We start from the raw sequence: 22,470 nt of genomic DNA on the forward strand, positions 1-22,470 counted from the left end.
GGTCGTCTTCATTGTTGGTTATCAAACCTACTACTGTTATGTCGTCTACAGACTTGATGATTGAGTTGGAGGCGTGCTTGGCCACGCAGTCATGGGTGAACAGGGAGTACAGGAATGGGCTGAGCATGCACCCTTGTGGGGCCCTAGTGTTGAGGATCAGCGAAGTGGAGATGCTGTTTCCTACTTTCACCAGCTGGGGGCAACCCGTCAGGAAGTCCAGGACCCGGTTGATGATGACCTTAGAGGGTACTACGGTGTTGAATGCTGAGCTGTAGTCAATGAACAGTATTCTTACATAGGTATTCCTCTTGTCCAGGTGGGATAGGGCAGTATGCAGTGTGATGGCAATTGCATCGTCTGTGGACCTATTGGGGCGATATGCAAATGAAGTGAATAACTACACTGTTTGTATTTGGCCATATTCCCAGTCAACTTTCCATGATTAAATGCTGTGGTTCGTGCTTTCAGTTTTGAGCGAATGCCGCCATCTATCCACAGTTTCTGGTTAGGGTAGGTTTTAGTAGTCACAGTGGGCACAACATGTCCTATGCACTTCCTTATAAACTCACTCATTGAATCAGCGTATAAATCAATATTATTCTCTGAGGCTACCCGGAACTTGTTCCAGTCCATGTGATCAAAACAATCTTGTGTGGATTCTGATCGGTCAGACCAGCGTTGAATAGTCCTTGTTACGAGTACATCCTGTTTGAGTTTCTGCCTATAGGAAGGGAGAAGAAAAATGGAGTTGTGGTCAAATTTGCCAAAGGGAGGGCAGGGGAGGGCCTTGTATGCATCACGGAAGTTAGAGTAGCAGTGATCCAGAGTTTTGCCGGCGCAAGTACTACAGTCAATATGCTGATAGAGTTTAGGTAGCCTTGTTCTCAAATTAGCTATGTTAAAATCCCCAGCTACAATAAATGCAGCCTCAGGATATATGGTTTCCAGTTTACATAAAGTCCAGTGAAGTTCCTTGAAGGCCGTCGTGGTATCGGCTTGAGGGGGGATTTACACAGCTGTGACAATAACCGACGAGAATTCTATTGGGAGATAATACGGTCGGCATTTGATCGCATGGAATTCTAGGTCAGATGACCGAAAGGACTAGAATTCCTGCATGTTGTTACAATTACACCATGAGTCATTAATCATGAAACGTACACCCTCACCCTTCTTCCCGGAGAGATGTTTATTTCTGTCGGTGCGAAGCACAAAGAATCCCTGTGGCTGTTTTCCATTTCAAATTCCATTTCTGTCCTTTGCTCAGCAACACCTTGATGCGAGCAAGACCATTTGTTATAGAGTAACTATTAAAAAAGATTTTCATAAAAACCTCTCGAAGGGCTTTAATAGATTGTATTAGGTATCTGCAGATTTCATCAGTTGGAACGGAACCTTCTACGGTGACTGTGGAACTATACTGTGCAGAATACGTGTCTGGAAGAAAACTCAACTTGGATGAATTGGGATATTGAAAACAGAACACTGCCTAACTTGAAAGAGCCCGCAGAAGGATCATAAAATGACCCCCAATTTGTTTCTGCTTTTGTTATGACTACAATACACAGGTACAAAAGAAAAGTAGTGCACAGGATACAGTAACTTTTCCCTCTGATTATTTAATTCAGCAATAGTGATTCATGGGATGATAAGCTTTCTGAAACACACCACCCAAGGTGATCATAGAAATGAAACAGGCTTCACATAGCCATAGAACAGCTGTAAGAGATTGTCACTCGACCAGCGTATGGTTATGCACAGCTGCAACCAGATCACTTAAAATAAGATTTTTGGTTGTTTTCTCTCCAAGATACAGATGCAGTATCTTAATTTCATCATCATGTTGATGCACAAATGTTCCTGCACAGCAGGAAATGGACACTTGTAGTGTATCCAAGGTTTAAAAGTTTGTAATTTCCAGTTTAACAAACTGTCCTAATGAAAAATGGATCAACCCCTACAAAACAAAATCATAAATTATATTCCACATTTCCTGTTGCTGCAGGGTTATTTTACTGCTATGGCGAAGTGGCTCAAATGAAGGTCCTACATCTGTACAGCAATGAGAACACATTTTCACAAACAATCATCATGAGTTGTTCTGCATCTGGTTAGGGAAAGGGAATACCTAGTCAGTTGCACAACTGAATGCATTCAACCAAAATGCCTTTCGCGTTCAACCCAAACCCTCTGAATTAGAGGTGCGAGGGGCTGCCTTAATCAGCACCCAGTTGTTGGGAGGTAACTGTGGTCCATGTAGCTCAGTTGGTAAAGCATGGTGCTTGCAATGCCAGGGTTGTTGGTTTGATTCCCATGGGGGACCGGTATCAAAATGTATGTACTAACTAATGTAAATTGCTCTGTATAACAGCATTTACAAAAATGTAACTGCTCAAGGGCAGAACAGCTCAGGGATTCAAACCAGCAACCGTTCAGTTACTGGCCCAATGCTCTTAACTGCTAGGCTACCTGCCGCTGGTCCACTTTGTGTTCAAAGTGGACCAGCGCTCACTTGTACAGAGAATCTCACATTTTCTACTGTTTGAGTGTCGGCACCTTTTTAGAGAATACCGGCTCAAAAATATAAAACCTGGTACACAAATATGATGTACTTCAATCCACTTCAAGCCCTGTTCCGCACTATTCTGTGAACAAGCCCTGTTCAGCACTATTCTAAGAACAAGCCCTGTTCAGCACTATTCTAAGAACAAGCCCTGTTCAGCACTATTCTGTGAACAAGCCCTGTTCAGCACTATTCTAAGAACAAGCCCTGTTCAGCACTATTCTAAGAACAAGCCCTGTTCAGCACTATTCTGTGAACAAGCCCTGTTCAGCACTATTCTAAGAACAAGCCCTGTTCAGCACTATTCTAAGAACAAGCCCTGTTCAGCACTATTCTAAGAACAAGCCCTGTTCAGCACTATTCTAAGAACAAGCCCTGTTCGGCACTATTCTAAGAACAAGCCCTGTTCAGCACTATTCTAAGAACAAGCTCTGTTCAGCACTATTCTAAGAACAAGCCCTGTTCAGCACTATTCTAAGAACAAGCCCTGTTCAGCACTATTCTAAGAACAAGCCCTGTTCAGCACTATTCTAAGAACAAGCCCTGTTCAGCACTATTCTAAGAACAAGCCCTGTTCAGCACTATTCTAAGAACAAGCCCTGTTCAACACTATTCTAAGAACAAGCCCTGTTCGGCACTATTCTAAGAACAAATATTAGACCTACTAGAAACAGAGTGCTCTCTGGAAGTCATGAGAAGAAAACACACTTTACTATTGCACTCAGAAGAAACAAGTGTGTATGACTTCACTGACTACTAAGGAGGACACTAAAACCAAAGTTAGACTGAAAACCTACTCAGAAGATTAAGCTAAATATGTCTGTATGAAATGGTGCACATTCCCTCATCTTTAATGGCTATTGTTTACCTGTTGTGTTTACTGATTACAGCACAGAACGTTGTTTTCCTGTGCTGCTACATTATTAGGAGTTAGTAACAAACATAACTCAATGAAGTACTATTGTTGACAGTTTACCATGATGGAATGTGAATTGATAAGGAAAACAAACCTGGTTAATTGTGAACAGATAGCTAAATCCTCTGTCCTAATTTAGCTGCATGCCCTCATGCATTTGAAATTCTGAGTTAAACACAAATCTAAAAATAATTTCTGAGAAGTGCATGAACTTGTTTTACTTGCCAAAATGATAATTCTCTTGAAGGGCATATTGTTATAGAAAACAAAAACCTGGGCAGGTTCCAGAAATCAGTCCAGAAATGTGATGGAAGTTAAGGTCAATGCTGGGAGCGAACCCTCTACTGGACCACAAACGACCAGATCAGTGATTCATGAGATACAACGTTCTTATGAACTATAAATGGACCGTGAAAAACCTCAACATCTGAGCCAAAGGTCAACCATCTGATACTGTCTCAAAGAACCTACTACAGTAGTCACAGGACAGAGGATGAAGTCTATCTATGAACATTTATGTTCAGTACAGGGCCACTATAAAAGTCTCTCCCAAAATGAGAATCCTGCTTCACGGGACCTACCAAATCCTACTACCCCTTTAACACACACACACAAAACACACACACACACACACACACACACACACACACACACACACACACACACACACACACAAAACACACACACACACAACACACAACACACACACACACACACAACACACAACACACACACACACACACAACACACAACACACAACACACACACACACCACACACACACACCACAAGCACCATCTGGAGTGTTTCACAAACATTTTGATGTGTTGAACCAGAAGGCTGTTATGAATCTTTTCTATGTGATTTAAGATTGAAGAACAATGAATGGACCCAGATGAATTTGCATAGATGACCTATAAAACAAGGAGAGGAATCAAGACTATATTTGGATCCAGGGGGAAGAACAATGATCTTAAATGTTATTCCAGTTTCTCCTGAACTGAGAGGATGATGTCACCATGTGACAATGGAGAGAAGGGAACTCTTCAGCTGTTCTGGGCCTGTCCTCATAAAGAGTCACGGTGTAGGAGTACTGACCTAGGATAAAAGTTGCCTTTTAGATCATAATGAATATGATTATATAGACAGGGGGACCTGATCCTAGATCAGGAGTCCTACTCTGAGACGCTCTCTGAATACAGGTCCTGGTCTCAACTCCAGAGTGTTCAAATTAAATTGCTTCAGAGTAAATAAATATCTTTATATATATATATATATATATGTATGTGTATGTATGTATGTATATGCCTCCTACAGAGGATGCCTCCAGGACAGGGGTTGGTTGGCTTGGTTCAAATGACGAGCAGACCTTGATGATGCTCTCACTACACGATTTCTTTGCCCTGCTCTGCGGACAGCAGGACACAAAGGTTACCACAGCTCAGCTTGTAGGGAAAATTCTCTGTACTCATGATAATGAATACTTGGCGCCCTCTGCTGGAAATTAGCTGTCTGTTTGCGCCTGCAAGCATGCGAGTCAATAGGATCAATACATTTTTCTAATCGACAAAAAAACACAGTGCGTGCACTGTTTTAATTCAATAATTCAAATATAGCTCGTATTTAGCGTGTCTTATTGCCTCTTTGCTGTTTTTAAAAGTAAAAAAAAAAAAAATTCAGTCTTGCTGAAAAGGATGTTGGGATGTCGTTGTTATGGCAACGTTTTCAAGGCATTCAACAAAACAGAGAGGCTGAGATTTACTGAAGCATTTTGTTGTTTAGCTAGCTAGCTGACAACAACATTTACAAATAGCTCTACCTCCCAGAGCTAACTTTTATGGCATAATGCTGGATCATTATTTTGACAAACTTGGAGTCACAGGTGAATAAAGGGACTGGTACAGGTAAGAATAACAGAGTGTAAGTGTAACAGTTAACGTTAGCTACCTATAGCTATTTCTTCTTTCCACAGTTAGTTTACACGAGCCTGGTCAAATAGTTGTAACCAGTAGTTAACTTTAGCAGTTTTGAGTAGGAAGCGAATTTTCCGGTTCTGTTTGGCTCAAATGATTCATTCGTATCATCTAAATCCAATGCCCTCCAGCCGGTAACGGTATATCACAGATAGAACAATGATCATTGACATTGCACCTTGCAAATTAACACAAACAGTGGTGCGCGTCTAGAAAAGGGAGTTAGGATTGGAAAAGGTTCATTTGGAGCCCTGAACACAGGCCTAGTCTCCAGTTGAAACGGGTTCAATAGCCTTTCTACCAGTATTTATTGTATACTTCTTATGCCTAACAATTCGGCAAAAATGTGTTGATTCACGTTAGTTGACACTCAACCAAATGTTAATCAAAACTAGACATTGAACTGACGCCTGTGCTCAGTGGGAAGTAAGTCTGGAGAGGATAGTGACTATACTTACTGTAAGAGGCCCACTGGGCCAGCAGCCATGGTTTAGAGGGGTCCAGCAAAGCAGCTGGGTTTGGTATTTTCTGTAGGTTCCAGAACACTGAGCTGTGTCCCAAATGGCACCCTATTCCCTATAGTGGACTACGTTTGACCAGGACCAATGCGTCCCATATGGGGCCTGATCAAATGTACTACACTATAGGGAATAGGGTGCCATTTGGGACACATTCTAGGTCAAAGACTGGAGCTGGAGGCTATGAGGGTTGCAGCAGTCTGTCTTTCATCAGTGTAATGTAGAGTGGATAGAATACACAAGGCTAAGATTTTGTATATTTCTGCAAATACTTTGCAAAGCCAATAAATGTAAAATAATCTTGTAAATGACTAGTAGTTACGAAATTGTCTAGTGCTCTTCTTCTTTAGAAGATCATGAAAATGCTTACTAATCCTGTCTGTCTGCTGTCTGTCTGCTGTCTCTGTCTGTCTGCTATCTTCTCCCTACTGTCTCTGTCTGTCTGCTGTCTCTGTCTGTCTGCTGTCTCCGTCTGTCTGCTGTCTCTGGGTGTCTGTCTGCTGTCTCTTGTCTGCTGTCTGCTGTCTCTGTCTGTCTGCTGTCTCTTGTCTGCTGCTTGCTGTCTCTGGCTGTCTGTCTGCTGTCTCTGGCTGTCTGTCTGCTGTCTCTGTTTGTCTGCTGTCGCTGTCGGTCGGCTGTCTCTGGCTGTCTGCTGTCTCTGTCTGTCGGCTGTCTCTGGCTGTCTGCTGTCTCTGGCTGTCTGCTGTCTCTGTCTGTCTGTCTGTCTGTCTGTCTGTCTGTCTGTCTGTCTGTCTGTCTGCGGTCTCCGTCTGTCGTGTGTGTCTGTCAGCGTGTCTGTCTGCTGTCTCTATCTTCGTGTCTGTCTGCGTGCGTGTCTGTCTGTCTGCGTGTGTGTGACAGGGCCACCATGAGCCAAGCTGGGGAGCAGACCAACCCACCCAGTGGAGGAGGTGAGGAGGAGACTACTCCTTTATCAGCCCTGGCTCCTGATGCTGCCCTACAGGAGGAGAGCCTGGCCCTGGGCCCCACTCACGTCTCTGCCAGCCCAGCCTTCCAGTGCTTAGACCAGGTAACACATACTCTTTTCACGCTACTGAGACAAACCGAGCCGAGCTGACCCCTACTGGGCTGACCTAGTTATTCATACACCATAGTTGCTAGAACTCTGTCACCATGACCAGTTGAAACCAGAGGTCTCTTCACAGTCCCCAGGTCCAGAACAGAGGCTGGGAAACACACAATATTAAATAGAGCCATGACTACATGGAACTCTCTGCCACCACAGATAACACTTTACGGCATGACACGGACTGTGAAGAAACACTGATATTTTGATGCATTTTGCATTGTAATATGTATTGTAATATGTATTGTATTGTGTATTGTAATATGTATTGTAATATGTATTGTATTGTGTATTGTAATATGTATTGTAATATGTATTGTATTGTGTATTGTAATATGTATTGTAATATGTATTGTATTGTGTATTGTAATGTGTATTGTATTGTGTATTGTAATATGTATTGTAATATGTATTGTAATATGTATTGTAATATGTATTGTATTGTGTATTGTAATATGTATTGTAATATGTATTGTATTGTGTATTGTAATGTGTATTGTATTGTGTATTGTAATATGTATTGTAATATGTATTGTAATATGTATTGTAATATGTAGTGTATTGTGTATTGTAATATGTATTGTATTATGTATTGTGTATTGTATTGTATTATGCATTGTATTATGTATTGTAATATGTATTGTATTGTGTATTGTAATATGTATTGTAATATGTATTGTTTTGTGTATTGTAATATGTATTGTATTGTATATTGTAATATGTATTGTATTGTGTATTGTAATATGCATTGTAATATGTATTGTATTGTGTATTGTAATATGTGTTGTAATATACATTGTAATATGTATTGTATTGTGTATTGTAATATGTATTGTAATATGTATTGTAATATGTATTGCAATATGCATTGTAATATGTATTGTATTGTGTATTGTATTGTGTATTGTATAATATTATATATTGCAATATGTATTGTATTATGTATTGTATTATATATTGTATTATGTATTGTATTATGCATTGTATTATATATTTTATTGTATTGTATTATATATTGTATTATGTATTGTATTATCTAATGTATTATATACTGTATTGTATTATATATTGTATTATATATTGTATTATGTATTGTATTGTATTATGTATTGTATTATATATTGTATTGTGTATTGTATTATGTATTGTATTATATATTGTATTATGTATTGTATTATGTATTGTATTATATATTGTATTATGTATTGTATTGTGTATTGTATTATGTATTGTATTATGTATGTGATAGGTGGTTGGGATACCACTGTGATACAGTTTGTGTTTGTCTCACCTGTCTATCTCCAGGTAAATGCACTAGCTGTGGGTTTCTCTGGATGGGAGCGTCTGCTGAATGGCTAAATTGTAATGTAAATGTAGTGCTATTTATATTTATGTATATTATGGCTTTTATTTGTTGTGTTGTTTCCTGTTGGGACCCCAGGAAGAGTAGCCGTTGCCTCGGCAACAAGTAATTGGGGATCCTAATAAATAGTAAATACTAAAAAAACATCAGCCAATCCTGAACCCTTATGAAGGGAAAATGAATAAAACATCAGCCAATCCTGAACCCTTATGAAGGGAAAATGAATAAAACATCAGCCAATCCTGAACCCTTATGAAGGGAAAATGAATAAAACATCAGCCAATCCTGAACCCTTATGAAGGGAAAATGAATAAAACATCAGCCAATCCTGAACCCTTATGAAGGGAAAATGAATAAAACATCAGCTAATCCTGAACCCTTATGAAGGGAAAATGAATAAAACATCAGCCAATCCTAAACCCTTATGAAGGGAAAATGAATAAAACATCAGCCAATCCTGAACCCTTATGAAGGGAAAATGAATAAAACATCAGCCAATCCTGAACCCTTATGAAGGGAAAATTAATAAAACATCAGCCAATCCTGAACCCTTATGAAGGGAAAATTAATAAAACATCAGCCAATCCTGAACCCTTATGAAGGGAAAATGAATAAAACATCAGCCAATCCTGAACCCTTATGAAGGGAAAATGAATAAAACATCAGCCAATCCTGAACCCTTATGAAGGGAAAATGAATAAAACATCAGCCAATCCTGAACCCTTATGAAGGGAAAATGAATAAAACATCAGCCAATCCTGAACCCTTATGAAGGGAAAATTAATAAAACATCAGCCAATCCTGAACCCTTATGAAGGGAAAATTAATAAAACATCAGCCAATTCTGAACCCTTATGAAGGGAAAATTAATAAAACATCAGCCAATCCTGAACCCTTATGAAGGGAAAATTAATAAAACATCAGCCAATCCTGAACCCTTATGAAGGGAAAATTAATAAAACATCAGCCAATCCTGAACCCTTATGAAGGGAAAATTAATAAAACATCAGCCAATCCTGAACCCTTATGAAGGGAAAATTAATAAAACATCAGCCAATCCTGAACCCTTATGAAGGGAAAATTAATAAAACATCAGCCAATCCTGAACCCTTATGAAGGGAAAATTAATAAAACATCAGCCAATCCTGAACCCTTATGAAGGGAAAATTAATAAAACATCAGCCAATTCTGAACCCTTATGAAGGGAAAATTAATAAAACATCAGCCAATCCTGAACCCTTATGAAGGGAAAATTAATAAAACATCAGCCAATCCTGAACCCTTATGAAGGGAAAATTAATAAAACATCAGCCAATCCTGAACCCTTATGAAGGGAAAATGAATAAAACATCAGCCAATCCTGAACCCTTATGAAGGGAAAATGAATAAAACATCAGCCAATCCTGAACCCTTATGAAGGGAAAATTAATAAAACATCAGCCAATCCTGAACCCTTATGAAGGGAAAATTAATAAAACATCAGCCAATCCTGAACCCTTATGAAGGGAAAATTAATAAAACATCAGCCAATCCTGAACCCTTATGAAGGGAAAATTAATAAAACATCAGCCAATCCTGAACCCTTATGAAGGGAAAATGAATAAAACATCAGCCAATCCTGAACCCTTATGAAGGGAAAATTAATAAAACATCAGCCAATCCTGAACCCTTATGAAGGGAAAATTAATAAAACATCAGCCAATCCTGAACCCTTATGAAGGGAAAATTAATAAAACATCAGCCAATCCTGAACCCTTATGAAGGGAAAATGAATAAAATATCAGCCAATCCTGAACCCTTATGAAGGGAAAATGAATAAAACATATAGGCTAGACCAGGTCTATTTGCCTGCTGATGGTTGGCAGATATAGGCTGGGTCAGGTCTATTTGCCTGCTGATGGTTGGCAGATATAGGCTAGGCCAGGTCTATTTCCCTGCTGATGGTTGGCAGATATAGGTTGGGTCAGGTCTATTTGCCTGCTGATGGTTGGCAGATATAGGCTGAGTCAGGTCTATTTGCCTGCTGATGGTTGGCAGATATAGGCTGGGTCAGGGCTATTTGCCTGCAGATGGTTGGCAGATATAGGCTGGGTCAGGTCTATTTGCCTGCTGATGGTTGGCAGATATAGGCTGGGTCAGGTCTATTTGCCTGCTGATGGTTGGCAGATATGGGCTAGCTCAGGTCTATTTGCCTGCTGATGGTTGGCAGGTATAGGCTGGGTCAGGTCTATTTGCCTGCTGATGGTTGACCGATATAGGCTGGGTCAGGTCTTTTTGCCTGCTGATGGTTGGCAGATATAGGCTGGGCCAGGGCTATTTGCCTGCTGATGGTTGGCAAATATAGGCTGGGTCAGGGCTATTTGCCTGCTGATGGTTGGCAGATATAGGCTGGTTCAGGGCTATATGGCTGCTGATGGTTGACAGATATAGGCTGGGTCAGGGCTATTTGCCTGCTGATGGTTGACTGATACAGGCTGGGTCAGGGCTATTTGCCTGCCGATGGTTGGCAGATATAGGCTGGGTCAGGTCTATTTGCCTGCTGATGGTTGGCAGATATAGGCTGGGTCAGGGCTATTTGCCTGTTGATGGTTGACAGATATAGGCTGGGTCAGGTCTATTTGCCTGCTGATGGTTGACAGATATAGGCTGGGTCAGGGCTATTTCCCTGCAGATGGTTGGCAGATATAGGTTAGGTCAAGGCTATTTGCCTGCTGATGGTTGGCAGATATAGGCTGGTTCAGGGCTATTTGCCTGCTGATAGTTGACGGATATAGGCTGGGTCAGGGCTATTTGCCTGTTGATGGTTGACAGATATAGGCTGGGTCAGGTCTATTTGCCTGCTGATGGTTGACAGATACAGGCTGGGTCAGGGCTATTTGCCTGCTGATGGTTGACAGATATAGGCTGGGTCAGGGCTATTTGCCTGCTGATGGTTGGCAGATATAGGCTGGGTCAGGGCTATTTGCCTGCAGATGGTTGGCAGATATAGGCTGGGTCAGGGCTATTTGCCTGCTGATGGTTGACAGATATAGGCTGGGTCAGGTCTATTTGCCTGCTGATGGTTAGCAGATATAGGCTGGGTCAGGTCTATTTGCCTGCTGATGGTTGGCAGATATAGGCTGGGTCAGGTCTATTTGCCTGCTGATGGTTGGCAGATATAGGCTGGGTCAGGGCTATTTGCCTGCTGATGGTTGACAGATATAGGCTGGGTCAGGTCTATTTGCCTGCTGTGTTTCATGCGGAATATGGATAACAAAACATTCAGTACTCGGTGCAAATCTGTAAAAAGTTTATTCATGTTTTTATATAAAAAGTAAATACTTTTTTGAATAGGACAATAGAAGGTGAACGAAAAACGTCTAGTGTACATACAGTTCTATACATCAAGCTACATAATCAATTATTCTATTCAAATATACCTACACTTTAAACCTTTTCATACAAGTCGAAATACTCCATCTTTTAGTTTTAAACTTCTCTGTGGTCAACTTCTCAACTCCAATACACAGCTTTTTATTCCGAATACAATGCTTTTTGGGCTACTCATCTTAGGCAATCACTGTGTACTGCATGAACATACAGTCCATATATTAGTTATATAAAAGCTATCATACTTTCAAAAATAAATACTGTACATTTCCTCCTTGAACTTGGGGCCTTTAGTTTCCATGCTGCTTAGCCTGTCTAGATGAGGATGCAATGCAATGACATAACGCTAGGTGGCAGTATTATACAGACAATGGAGTTACAGATGTCTGGAAACAGTTGCAGTGCCTGCAGTCAACCAATGTAATTATTCTGCAGAAAGCAAACATATCTGACTCCATTTTGTTGCTGTTGTTAGTTCAGTGGCACATGGTCCATAGTATGTTGTTTGACCGATAGCCAGACATTTCCTATGACTGGGATATCATACGTTTGTCTTCGGTGGAGACTTTTCCAACCTTTTGAAGATTTCATTGCTGTTTTATTACCGGGAACCCAGGTGTCTCAGACTGTCTCTGAACCATGTGGTTAAACTTGACAGTGGGAGGCAGAAAGGTCAAAGGAGCAGAAAGTTAAGAAGAAAAAACTATTTCTGATCTTTCCGGTCGTTTCCGTTCTCTTTTACGGAGCGTAGTTCTTTGGCCGTATCATCATTTTGACCGTCTTGAAGGCCTGCCTGTAGTTGGTGGGGTATGCTTCACTAGACATGTTGTGCCATGTTCCCCAGAAGATGCCGTTCCTCACGCCCTTGTATCTCTTGTGGTAGTATTTCCCATTGAGATTGGCTGACATGCAGGCGTCAAACCACCAGCCAGAGCTGTAGTACGCGCCGCAGTTCCCTGACGGGTACATGTCGTTGTCCCTGTCTGGCGTGGTGAAGAACTTCTGGTCGTGGTTGAAGTGCTGGTTCATGTGCAGCGCGTTGCCGGCCGTGCCACTGTACCCGCTGATGGAGAGGCGATACCTCAGGAACTCGTTGGCTACGTAGAACTGGTCGAACTTGGCATACTCCCGCACCCCTTGGAAGTCCTCCAGTTCGATGCGCAGAACCATGTCCTTGGCCTTGGTCAGGAGGTGGATGCGGTCGTTGCCCAACCAGAACTCTCCCCGGGGGTCACCAAATCCCCTCTAGAGAGAGAGAGACAGAGAGAGAGAAAGAGAGAGAGAGGGCAAGGGCAGGGAGAGAGAGAGAGAGAGAGAGAGAGACAGAGAGAGAGAGGGCAAGGGCAGGGAGAGAGAGAGAGAGAGACAGAGAGAGAGAGAGGGCAAGGGCAGGGAGAGAGAGAGAGAGAGAGAGAGAGAGAGAGAGAGAGAGAGAGAGGGCAAGGGCAGGGAGAGAGAGAGAGAGACAGAGAGAGAGAGAGAGAGGGCAAGGGCAGGGAGAGAGAGAGAGAGAGAGACAGAGAGAGAGAGAGGGCAAGGGCAGGGAGAGAGAGAGAGAGCGACAGAGAGAGAGAGAGGGCAAGGGCAGGGAGAGAGAGAGAGAGAGACAGAGAGAGAGAGGGCAAGGGCAGGGGGAGAGAGAGAGAGACAGAGAGAGAGAGAGAGGGCAAGGGCAGGGAGAGAGAGAGAGACAGAGAGAGAGAGAGGGCAAGGGCAGGGAGAGAGAGAGAGAGACAGAGAGAGAGAGAGGGCAAGGGCAGGGAGAGAGAGAGAGACAGAGAGAGAGAGAGGGCAAGGGCAGGGGGAGAGAGAGAGAGACAGAGAGAGAGAGAGAGAGAGACAGAGAGAGAGAGAGGGCAAGGGCAGGGAGAGAGAGAGAGACAGAGAGAGAGGGCAAGGGCAGGGAGAGAGAGAGAGACAGAGAGAGAGAGAGAGGGCAAGGGCAGGGGGAGAGAGAGAGAGACAGAGAGAGAGAGAGGGCAAGGGCAGGGAGAGAGAGAGAGAGACAGAGAGAGAGAGAGGGCAAGGGCAGGGAGAGAGAGAGAGACAGAGAGAGAGAGAGAGAGACAGAGAGAGAGAGAGGGCAAGGGCAGGGAGAGAGAGAGAGACAGAGAGAGAGAGAGAGAGACAGAGAGAGAGAGAGGGCAAGGGCAGGGAGAGAGAGAGAGACAGAGAGAGAGAGAGGGCAAGGGCAGGGGGAGAGAGAGAGAGACAGAGAGAGAGAGAGACAGAGAGAGAGAGAGGGCAAGGGCAGGGGGAGAGAGAGAGAGAGAGAGAGAGAGGGCAAGGGCAGGGAGAGAGAGAGAGAGACAGAGAGAGAGAGAGACAGAGAGAGAGAGAGAGAGAGACAGAGAGAGAGAGACAGAGAGAGAGAGAGAGAGAGAGAGAGAGGGCAAGGGCAGGGAGAGAGAGAGAGAGAGAGACAGAGAGAGAGAGAGGGCAAGGAGAGAGAGAGACAGAGAGAGAGGGCAAGGGCAGGGAGAGAGAGAGAGAGAGACAGAGAGAGAGAGAGAGAGACAGAGAGAGAGAGAGAGAGAGACAGAGAGAGATGGCAAGGGCAGGGAGAGAGACAGAGAGAGAGACAGAGAGAGAGAGAGAGAGAGAGAGAGACAGAGAGAGAGACAGAGAGAGAGGGCAAGGGCAAGGAGAGAGAGAGAGAAAAATGTAAAGGTCTGTGTCAGAGGAGTCATATCTGTCCCAAATGGCACCCTATTCCCTGCATAGTGCCTGGTCAAAGGTAGTGCACTATATAGGGAATAGGGTGACATTTGGGAAACAGCCTCATGTTTTCCCTGATTCTCACAGGCCAGCAGGCCATTACATGGAATGTTACTGACTACGGTCTGTCACAGAGTTTTGACAAATGGGTTTATTAACCTTGTACTCAGCCCAGGAGCGGTTGAAGCTGACGGTGCCATTGAGGCGCTGCTGCACCAGGGTCCAGCCGCCGCCGAACGACTCCATGTCGCAGTAGACCTGGAACGTGCCGTTCCTGGGGTCTGGCGTGACCTGGTAGACAGCGTTCCTCCTCTCCTTTAGCATGTTGTAGTCAGAGCAGTCCTTGGGAGCGATGATGACTGTTGTGAGAGAGAGACAGAGAGAGACAGGGCAGAGGGAGGGAGAGAGAGGGCAGGGGGAGGGAGAGAGAGGGCAGGGGGAGGGAGAGAGAGGGCAGGGGGAGGGAGAGACAGGGCAGGGGGAGGGAGAGAGAGAGAGAGAGAGGGCAGGGGGAGGGAGAGAGAGGCAACGGTCAGTGTCCGAGGAGTAAAGAAAACACTGTTTCCCTCAAAGCACAAGACTCTCACAACCCAGCAGTCATTGCATGGAATGTTCCTGACTTTCAGCCCCAGAATGTTCCTGACTTTCAGCCCCAGAATGTTCCTGACTTTCAGCCCCAGAGCTGACTGAGCGAGTTGAGCCACGGCGTCACTGTTTTCATATAAGGGGAGGACAGCCTTGTCAAAACGTGGGAACGTGTCAAATGGGATTAACCAAGGCTGCTGGAGAGCCTGCCAGTCCCCACTCTGTGTTTGTGATGATAATGCATCCTGACAGACACTTCTGGAGCTTAGAGACCCTGAGTTTTGGAAAGTGCCGCCAGTCGACTGCTCAGGATAGGAGCCTAGGAAGCATGAGAGAGGAGTTGAGTTAGCAAAGCACAGACGAGGACAGAGCAGAGCACGGAAGAGCAGGCTGTTTGTGCGTGTGTGTGTGTGCGTGTGTGTGTGTGAGTGTGTGTGTGTCTCTGTATCTCCCCCCTGTGGGCAGTACTCCTATCAAAGTCTGCCCATATGTGATAGTATTAGTGGTTCTCAGAATATGGGCGCCAGGCTGTGACTGAGCCAAATATAACAGTCCGTCAGACAGATGGACAGACAGCCATGCAGACTGATAAAGGGGATTGACAGCAACAGAAGAGCAGCTGTATTATCAAGGAAGTATGCAGAGACATAAAACCCTCATCTGGAAGTAACATCGTCCCAGTGAAAAGCTTGTGCATTCTCACATTACAGGCAAACAGTTCCTTTAATTCCTACAGAACAAGGCTTGGGACATTAGATGAAGCTTAATAAAAGTGTTTATAAATGAATCGAGAACATGATTCAGTTAAATGATCCGAAGGTCGACTCCCTCGATGTATGTCCGCGAACACCTTCAAATCCAATCAGAGACAGGAAGCACACTGTTTAGTTTAACTGTGAATTGGGGCTTAATGATCCGTTACAGAGCTGAGATTGTGAGATGTCTGACTGCTGACGTTCTGTTGTCGTTGAGCCGACAGAGAGTTTCCCATATCAAGATAGAAACGTGGCCAGTAGAAAGAAGGCTGTGTCAACAACAGAACACACAAGCACTACTGCACTTTGATACTGGATGCTCCCCACTCTTACTGAAAACACTTTATATTGCCTCTTTCTCCATAATCTTTACATGAATCACTTCTGACATTATCTTGTCAAGCTATCCAGAGTCATTTGCAGAGCTCTTATACAAAACATGACAGATTCATCTAAGACAAGTACTTCTACATAGTGTTCTGATCTCACCATGACCAACTGTCGGAATGCAACACATTGCATCATCTTGTTGGCAAGTGTAATAAAAGAGGTAGCTGTTTACACCATGACGTTAACACTGTGTAACACACACTCAAAATATCAGAATATCTCACACTCAAAATATCAGAATATCCCACACTCAAAATATCAGAGTATCCCACACTCAAAATATCAGAGTATCACACACTCAAAATATCAGAGTATCCCACACTCAAAATATCAGAATATCTCACACTCAAAATATCAGTGTCCCACACTCAAAATATCAGAATATCTCACACTCAAAATATCAGAATATCTCACACAAAATATCAGAATATCTCACACTCAAAATATCAGAATATCTCACACTCAAAATATCAGAATATCTCACACTCAAAATATCAGAATATCTCACACTCAAAATATCAGAATATCCCACACTCAAAATATCAGAATATCCCACACTCAAAATATCAGAGTATCCCACACTCAAAATATCAGAATATCTCACACTCAAAATATCAGAGTATCCCACACTCAAAATATCAGAATATCTCACACTCAAAATATCAGAATATCTCACACTCAAAATATCAGAGTATCTCACACTCAAAATATCAGAATATCTCACACTCAAAATATCAGAATATCTCACACTCAAAATATCAGAATATCTCACACTCAAAATATCAGAGTATCTCACACTCAAAATATCAGAATATCTCACACCCAAAATATCAGAATATCTCACACTCAAAATATCAGAGTACCTCACACTCAAAATATCAGAATCTCTCACACTCAGAATATCCCAATGAGTTTTGAAAGATAAAGTGTGATGAAACAATGTAATTCCCTGGTACAGTAGCAGTGTTAGTCTAGGACCGTGCATAAAGAAAGGGTGATGAAACAATGTAATTCCCTGGTACAGTAGCAGTGTTAGTTTAGGACCGTGCATAAAGAAAGGGTGATGAAACAATGTAATTCCCTGGTACAGTAGCAGTGTTAGTCTAGGACCGTGCATAAAGAAAGGGTGATGAAACAATGTAATTCCCTGGTACAGTAGCAGTGTTAGTCTAGGACCGTGCATAAAGAAAGGGTGATGAAACAATGTAATTCCCTGGTACAGTAGCAGTGTTAGTCTAGGACCGTGCATAAAGAAAGGGTGATGAAACAATGTAATTCCCTGGTACAGTAGCAGTGTTAGTCTAGGACCGTGCATAAAGAAAGGGTGATGAAACAATGTAATTCCCTGGTACAGTAGCAGTGTTAGTCTAGGACCGTGCATAAAGAAAGGGTGATGAAACAATGTAATTCCCTGGTACAGTAGCAGTGTTAGTCTAGGACCGTGCATAAAGAAAGTGTGATGAAACAATGTAATTCCCTGGTACAGTAGCAGTGTTAGTCTAGGACCGTGCATAAAGAAAGGGTGATGAAACAATGTAATTCCCTGGTACAGTAGCAGTGTTAGTCTAGGACCGTGCATAAAGAAAGGGTGATGAAACAATGTAATTCCCTGGTACAGTAGCAGTGTTAGTTTAGGACCGTGCATAAAGAAAGGGTGATGAAACAATGTAATTCCCTGGTACAGTAGCAGTGTTAGTTTAGGACCGTGCATAAAGAAAGGGTGATGATCTGGAGTTAAACCTGCAACTCTCCTTTTGATATGGCAGAGTACTCACACTCAGTACAGAGGGCTGGCATACTGTACAGTACTGATACGGCAGAGTACTCACACTCAGTACAGAGGGCTGGCATACTGTACAGTACTGATACAGCAGAGTACTCACACTCAGTACAGAGGGCTGGCATACTGTACAGTACTGATACAGCAGAGTACTCACACTCAGTACAGAGGGCTGGCATACTGTACAGTACTGATACAGCAGAGTACTCACACTCAGTACAGAGGGCTGGCATACTGTACAGTACTGATACAGCAGAGTACTCACACTTAGTACAGAGGGCTGGCATACTGTACAGTACTGATACAGCAGAGTACTCACACTCAGTACAGAGGGCTGGCATACTGTACAGTACTGATACAGCAGAGTACTCACACTCAGTACAGAGGGCTGGCATACTGTACAGTACTGATACAGCAGAGTACTCACACTCAGTACAGAGGGCTGGCATACTGTACAGTACTGATACAGCAGAGTACTCACACTCAGTACAGAGGGCTGGCATACTGTACAGTACTGATACAGCAGAGTGCTCACACTTAGTACAGAGGGCTGGCATACTGTACAGTACTGATACAGCAGAGTACTCACACTCAGTACAGAGGGCTGGCATACTGTACAGTACTGATACAGCAGAGTACTCACACTCAGTACAGAGGGCTGGCATACTGTACAGTACTGATACAGCAGAGTACTCACACTCAGTACAGAGGGCTGGCATACTGTACAGTACTGCATGCAGTGCGTGAAAGCCTGGTTTTATAATAAGTCTGTCTGGCTGATGCTTAGAGGAGAACAATAGGTTAGCAATAACAAGAGACTAGAGGAGCTTCTATAAGAGAACAGGGGGGGCTATTTTCAATAACACTCACACCGAGGGGAATTCTGCACTTTACAGAAAAATGATAGTTTAGTAATAACAAGAGACTAGAGGAGCTTCTATAAGAGAACAGGGGGGGCTATTTTCAATAACACTCACACCGAGGGGAGTTCTGCACTTTACAGAAAAATGATAGTTTAGTAATAACAAGAGACTAGAGGAGCTTCTATAAGAGAACAGGGGGGGCTATTTTCAATAACACTCACACCGAGGGGAGTTCTGCACTTTACAGAAAAATGATAGTTTAGTAATAACAAGAGACTAGAGGAGCTTCTATAAGAGAACAGGGGGGGCTATTTTCAATAACACTCACACTGAGGGGAGTTCTGCACTTTACAGAAAAATGATAGTTTAGTAATAACAGAGCGTTTTGTAAATCACTTAAAGGTTATACAGAATTTTCCTGTCAAATTGTCGAGAACCTATTTGGTTAATGAAAGAGAGTAAATAGACGTACACTGAGGAGAGGGCTGGACGGCACACTGGTGGTTACAGTTGTTACTGAGCTTGTTGATCACTCCAGTGATGTTCTCCACCTTGCTGTCCACGATGGCCTCCACGTTCCTCATGTTGATCAGGCTTAGTTCCTCTAGACGGCCCTGCAGAGCCGTGATCTGTCCCCGTGCGTTACGCAGGCTGTTGGACATCTTGTTCATCTTCACCTGCATCTCAAACACAGAACCGCCGGTAGAGACGGTGCCTTTGCCAGTACCAGAACCGGTGCCAATGCCATCCCCATCAGGCCCTGTGTTGGTTCCCCCGTCTCCTCGTTCCTCCTTACTGGTGCTAGACTGTATTTCCAGAAACCCTGGTCCCGTACCGGGACCCCCTGCTGCCTCCCCGCTGTCCCTCTGCAGGCTCTGGTCAGCCTGCTGCCGGCACTCCTGACAGTCCCTCTTCAGCCGGTTCACTGTCTCCTTCAGGCTCTGCAGCTCCTTCATGGTCTTCTCCAGCATCCTGAACTGCTTGGGCAGCTGGATGGTCAGCGGAGGCAGGGTGATCTGGTAGGGGCAGTCGTCTTCTTCTCCACACTGGCCAGAAGGCTTCATCCTCACAGGGCAGCCCCCTGAAACCTCTCCTGTAGCAGCCTTATCTTGGACCTTATCCCATCTCTGTGCTCTGTCTCCTGGCTCTGCTGCGGAGCTCCATGGGACTGCCAGCAGAAGAGTGGTGGAGGCCACAACACACAGCACGAACAGCCTCATGGTGTGTGTTTTGACTGAGTGTGTGTGCGTGTGAGTGAGTGAGTGAGTGAGTGAGTGAGTGAGTGAGTGAGTGAGTGTGTGTTTCTCAGCTACGCAGTCAGAGAGAGCGAGAGCAGCGTGAGAGAGCAGCCTGCAGGAGAGTGAGCGCAGGAGACTGCCTCCTGCCTGAGATAGTTGTGTCATTAATATCAGGGGAGGGAGGGCGGGGTGGGAGGGGCTGTGTTGCGTAATTCCACCACTCCATACCAGCAGCAAAGTCAACCATTTAAAGAGAGCGTAGGAAGGCAGAGTTCTGACTGAGCTGCAGTCCTTTAGAAGTCAGCCCATTTCCCTGAACAGACAAGTGAGTCAGTACAATGGAATTAACATTCTCTCCTGAGTCAGTACAATGGAAGTGAGTCAGTACAATGGAATTAACATTCTCTCCTGTAGGTTTTGAAACCTCTTGTTGTTTTGCTGTTTTGTGTTCTTGGATATTTATCCTGAACTAGGACACTAAGCCCTTTATGAAGTGGTAGAAGTGGTCGGTTTGAGGGTCTTAGAGGGTTGATACTAGAATCACCTGAACAGAGAGAAAGGCTATGGTCCTACAGTGCACTTGTTTCATCTCCAAACTCCAATCTCAGTGTTGCTGTGGATCAACACCAGTGTCTATTTCCTTCTTAACTCTGGTCTCGTTGCCATTCAATGTATGAATATGACATCACCACAACTGTGGTATACAGAGCATCTTCTCTCTGCCACGATGAGTTGTTCACTTTTCCTACTGATGAACTTTGTGGTGGGTTGTGGGATTCCTGTAAAGTGGGCTATAGCTTTTCACAGGCTGGAAGTCATATTGAATGAAACACAGTAAGGTGTTTCATTCAGGATTAGTCATATTGAAAGTGATGCAATATTTGCAATTCAAACCCTCTATTGAAACTCACGTTATACACCTTAGTTTTGGGTCAAAGGTGAGATGACTCTAGAGCCCTGAAAGATAAACAGAACAGCTCAAAATCCTGTAGCAGGCTGAAACTGGCAGTGCCACAGGGCTCTGTGTGGTGGAGGTCATGGGTCAACGTCAGCCATCATGTGATCAGGAAGTATTGTCCCTCTGAGCCAGACGGGCTACACATTAACGAGTCCTCCTCACCTGCAGGAAAAAAACTTGACTTTACGAATAAAGTGACTGTTATTGTTATTCCTACCATATCTATGGAATAGTTTACTGTCCATGACTCATCCTTATGAATATTGTAACTGTCTGGAACTCTATATAACTGATATGGTAACTGTTATTGTTATTCCTTCCATATCTATGGAACAGTTTACTGTCCATGACTCATCCTTATGAATATTGTAACTGTCTGGAACTCTATATAACTGATATGGTAACTGTTATTGTTATTCCTTCCATATCTATGGAATAGTTTACTGTCCATGACTCATCCTTATGAATATTGTAACTGTCTGGAACTCTATATAACTGATATGGTAACTGTTATTGTTATTCCTTCCATATCTATGGAACAGTTTACTGTCCATGACTCATCCTTATGAATATTGTAACTGTCTGGAACTCTATATAACTGATGTGGTAACTGTTTTTGTTGTTGTTGAGAATTGAAACTTTTTGACTATCCATTCCTTTAAGTGGCTCCCAGCCACTGAACGAGAAACTGTCTTTATTTTTACTGAGGAAGGGAAAACCATAGAGCTTATAATTGACCTATTCAAATCAAATCAAATGTATTTATATAGCCCTTCTTACATCAGCTGATATCTCAAAGTGCTGTACAGAAACCCAGCCTAAAACCCCAAACAGCAAGCAATGCAGGTGTAGAACCTATTCCATGTTGGTTGAGCAGAACGGGCAGAGTTACAGTACCAACCTACCTACCTGTAATCCTATGTGTGTCTCTATACCTGTAGTCCTATGTGTGTCTCTATACCTGTAATCCTATGTGTGTCTCTATACCTGTAGTCCTATGTGTGTCTCTATACCTGTAGTCCTATGTGTGTCTCTATACCTGTAGTCCTATGTGTGTCTCTACACCTGTAGTCCTGTGTGTCTCTACACCTGTAGTCCTGTGTGTCTCTACACCTGTAGTCCTATGTGTGTCTCTATACCTGTAGTCCTATGTGTGTCTCTACACCTGTAGTCCTATGTGTGTCTCTACACCTGTAGTCCTGTGTGTCTCTACACCTGTAGTCCTATGTGTGTCTCTATACCTGTAGTCCTATGTGTGTCTCTACACCTGTAGTCCTGTGTGTCTCTACACCTGTAGCCATATGTGTGTCTCTATACCTGTAGTCCTATGTGTGTCTCTATACCTGTAGTCCTATGTGTGTCTCTACACCTGTAGTCCTATGTGTGTCTCTACAC

The 22,470-nt window shown here is 43.4% G+C and overlaps 2 protein-coding genes across 2 annotated transcripts in view; one reads left to right on the forward strand and one right to left on the reverse strand.

The window, feature by feature from the left end:
- Positions 1 to 6,837: 6,837 nt before the first annotated feature.
- LOC139393070 (coiled-coil domain containing 146) overlaps positions 6,838 to 22,470 on the forward strand; it is a 64,516-nt gene continuing 48,883 nt past the window's right edge. Inside the window, exon 1 of the mRNA XM_071141412.1 lies at positions 6,838 to 6,999. Coding sequence (XP_070997513.1) covers positions 6,838 to 6,999 — 162 coding nt within the window. The remainder of the gene's footprint in view (positions 7,000 to 22,470) is intronic.
- LOC139393255 (fibrinogen-like 2a) lies at positions 11,695 to 20,277 on the reverse strand. The gene is made up of 3 exons (XM_071141731.1): positions 19,352 to 20,277; positions 14,666 to 14,865; positions 11,695 to 13,033 (listed from the first exon to the last, which is right to left on the reverse strand). The coding sequence occupies exons 1-3, from the start codon at positions 20,097 to 20,099 to the stop codon at positions 12,527 to 12,529; spliced, it is 1,455 nt and encodes a 484-aa protein (XP_070997832.1). The 5' UTR covers positions 20,100 to 20,277; the 3' UTR covers positions 11,695 to 12,526.

This window comes from Oncorhynchus clarkii, chromosome 33, assembly GCF_045791955.1.
Source record: "Oncorhynchus clarkii lewisi isolate Uvic-CL-2024 chromosome 33, UVic_Ocla_1.0, whole genome shotgun sequence".
In the NCBI taxonomy this organism is placed as follows: Eukaryota; Metazoa; Chordata; class Actinopteri; order Salmoniformes; family Salmonidae; genus Oncorhynchus; species Oncorhynchus clarkii.

Bases quoted from the DNA above. Each gene is read 5' to 3' on its own strand.
- LOC139393255 (XM_071141731.1), bottom strand. From the start codon at position 20,099: ATGAGGCTGTTCGTGCTGTGTGTTGTGGCCTCCACCACTCTTCTGCTG. The intron at 14,866-19,351 runs GTACGTCTATTT...CTCTCACAACAG, and splicing joins CGTCCAGCCCTCTCCTCAGT to TCATCATCGCTCCCAAGGAC. The intron at 13,034-14,665 runs GTTAATAAACCC...CTCTCTCTCTAG, and splicing joins GCTCCTGGGCTGAGTACAAG to AGGGGATTTGGTGACCCCCG.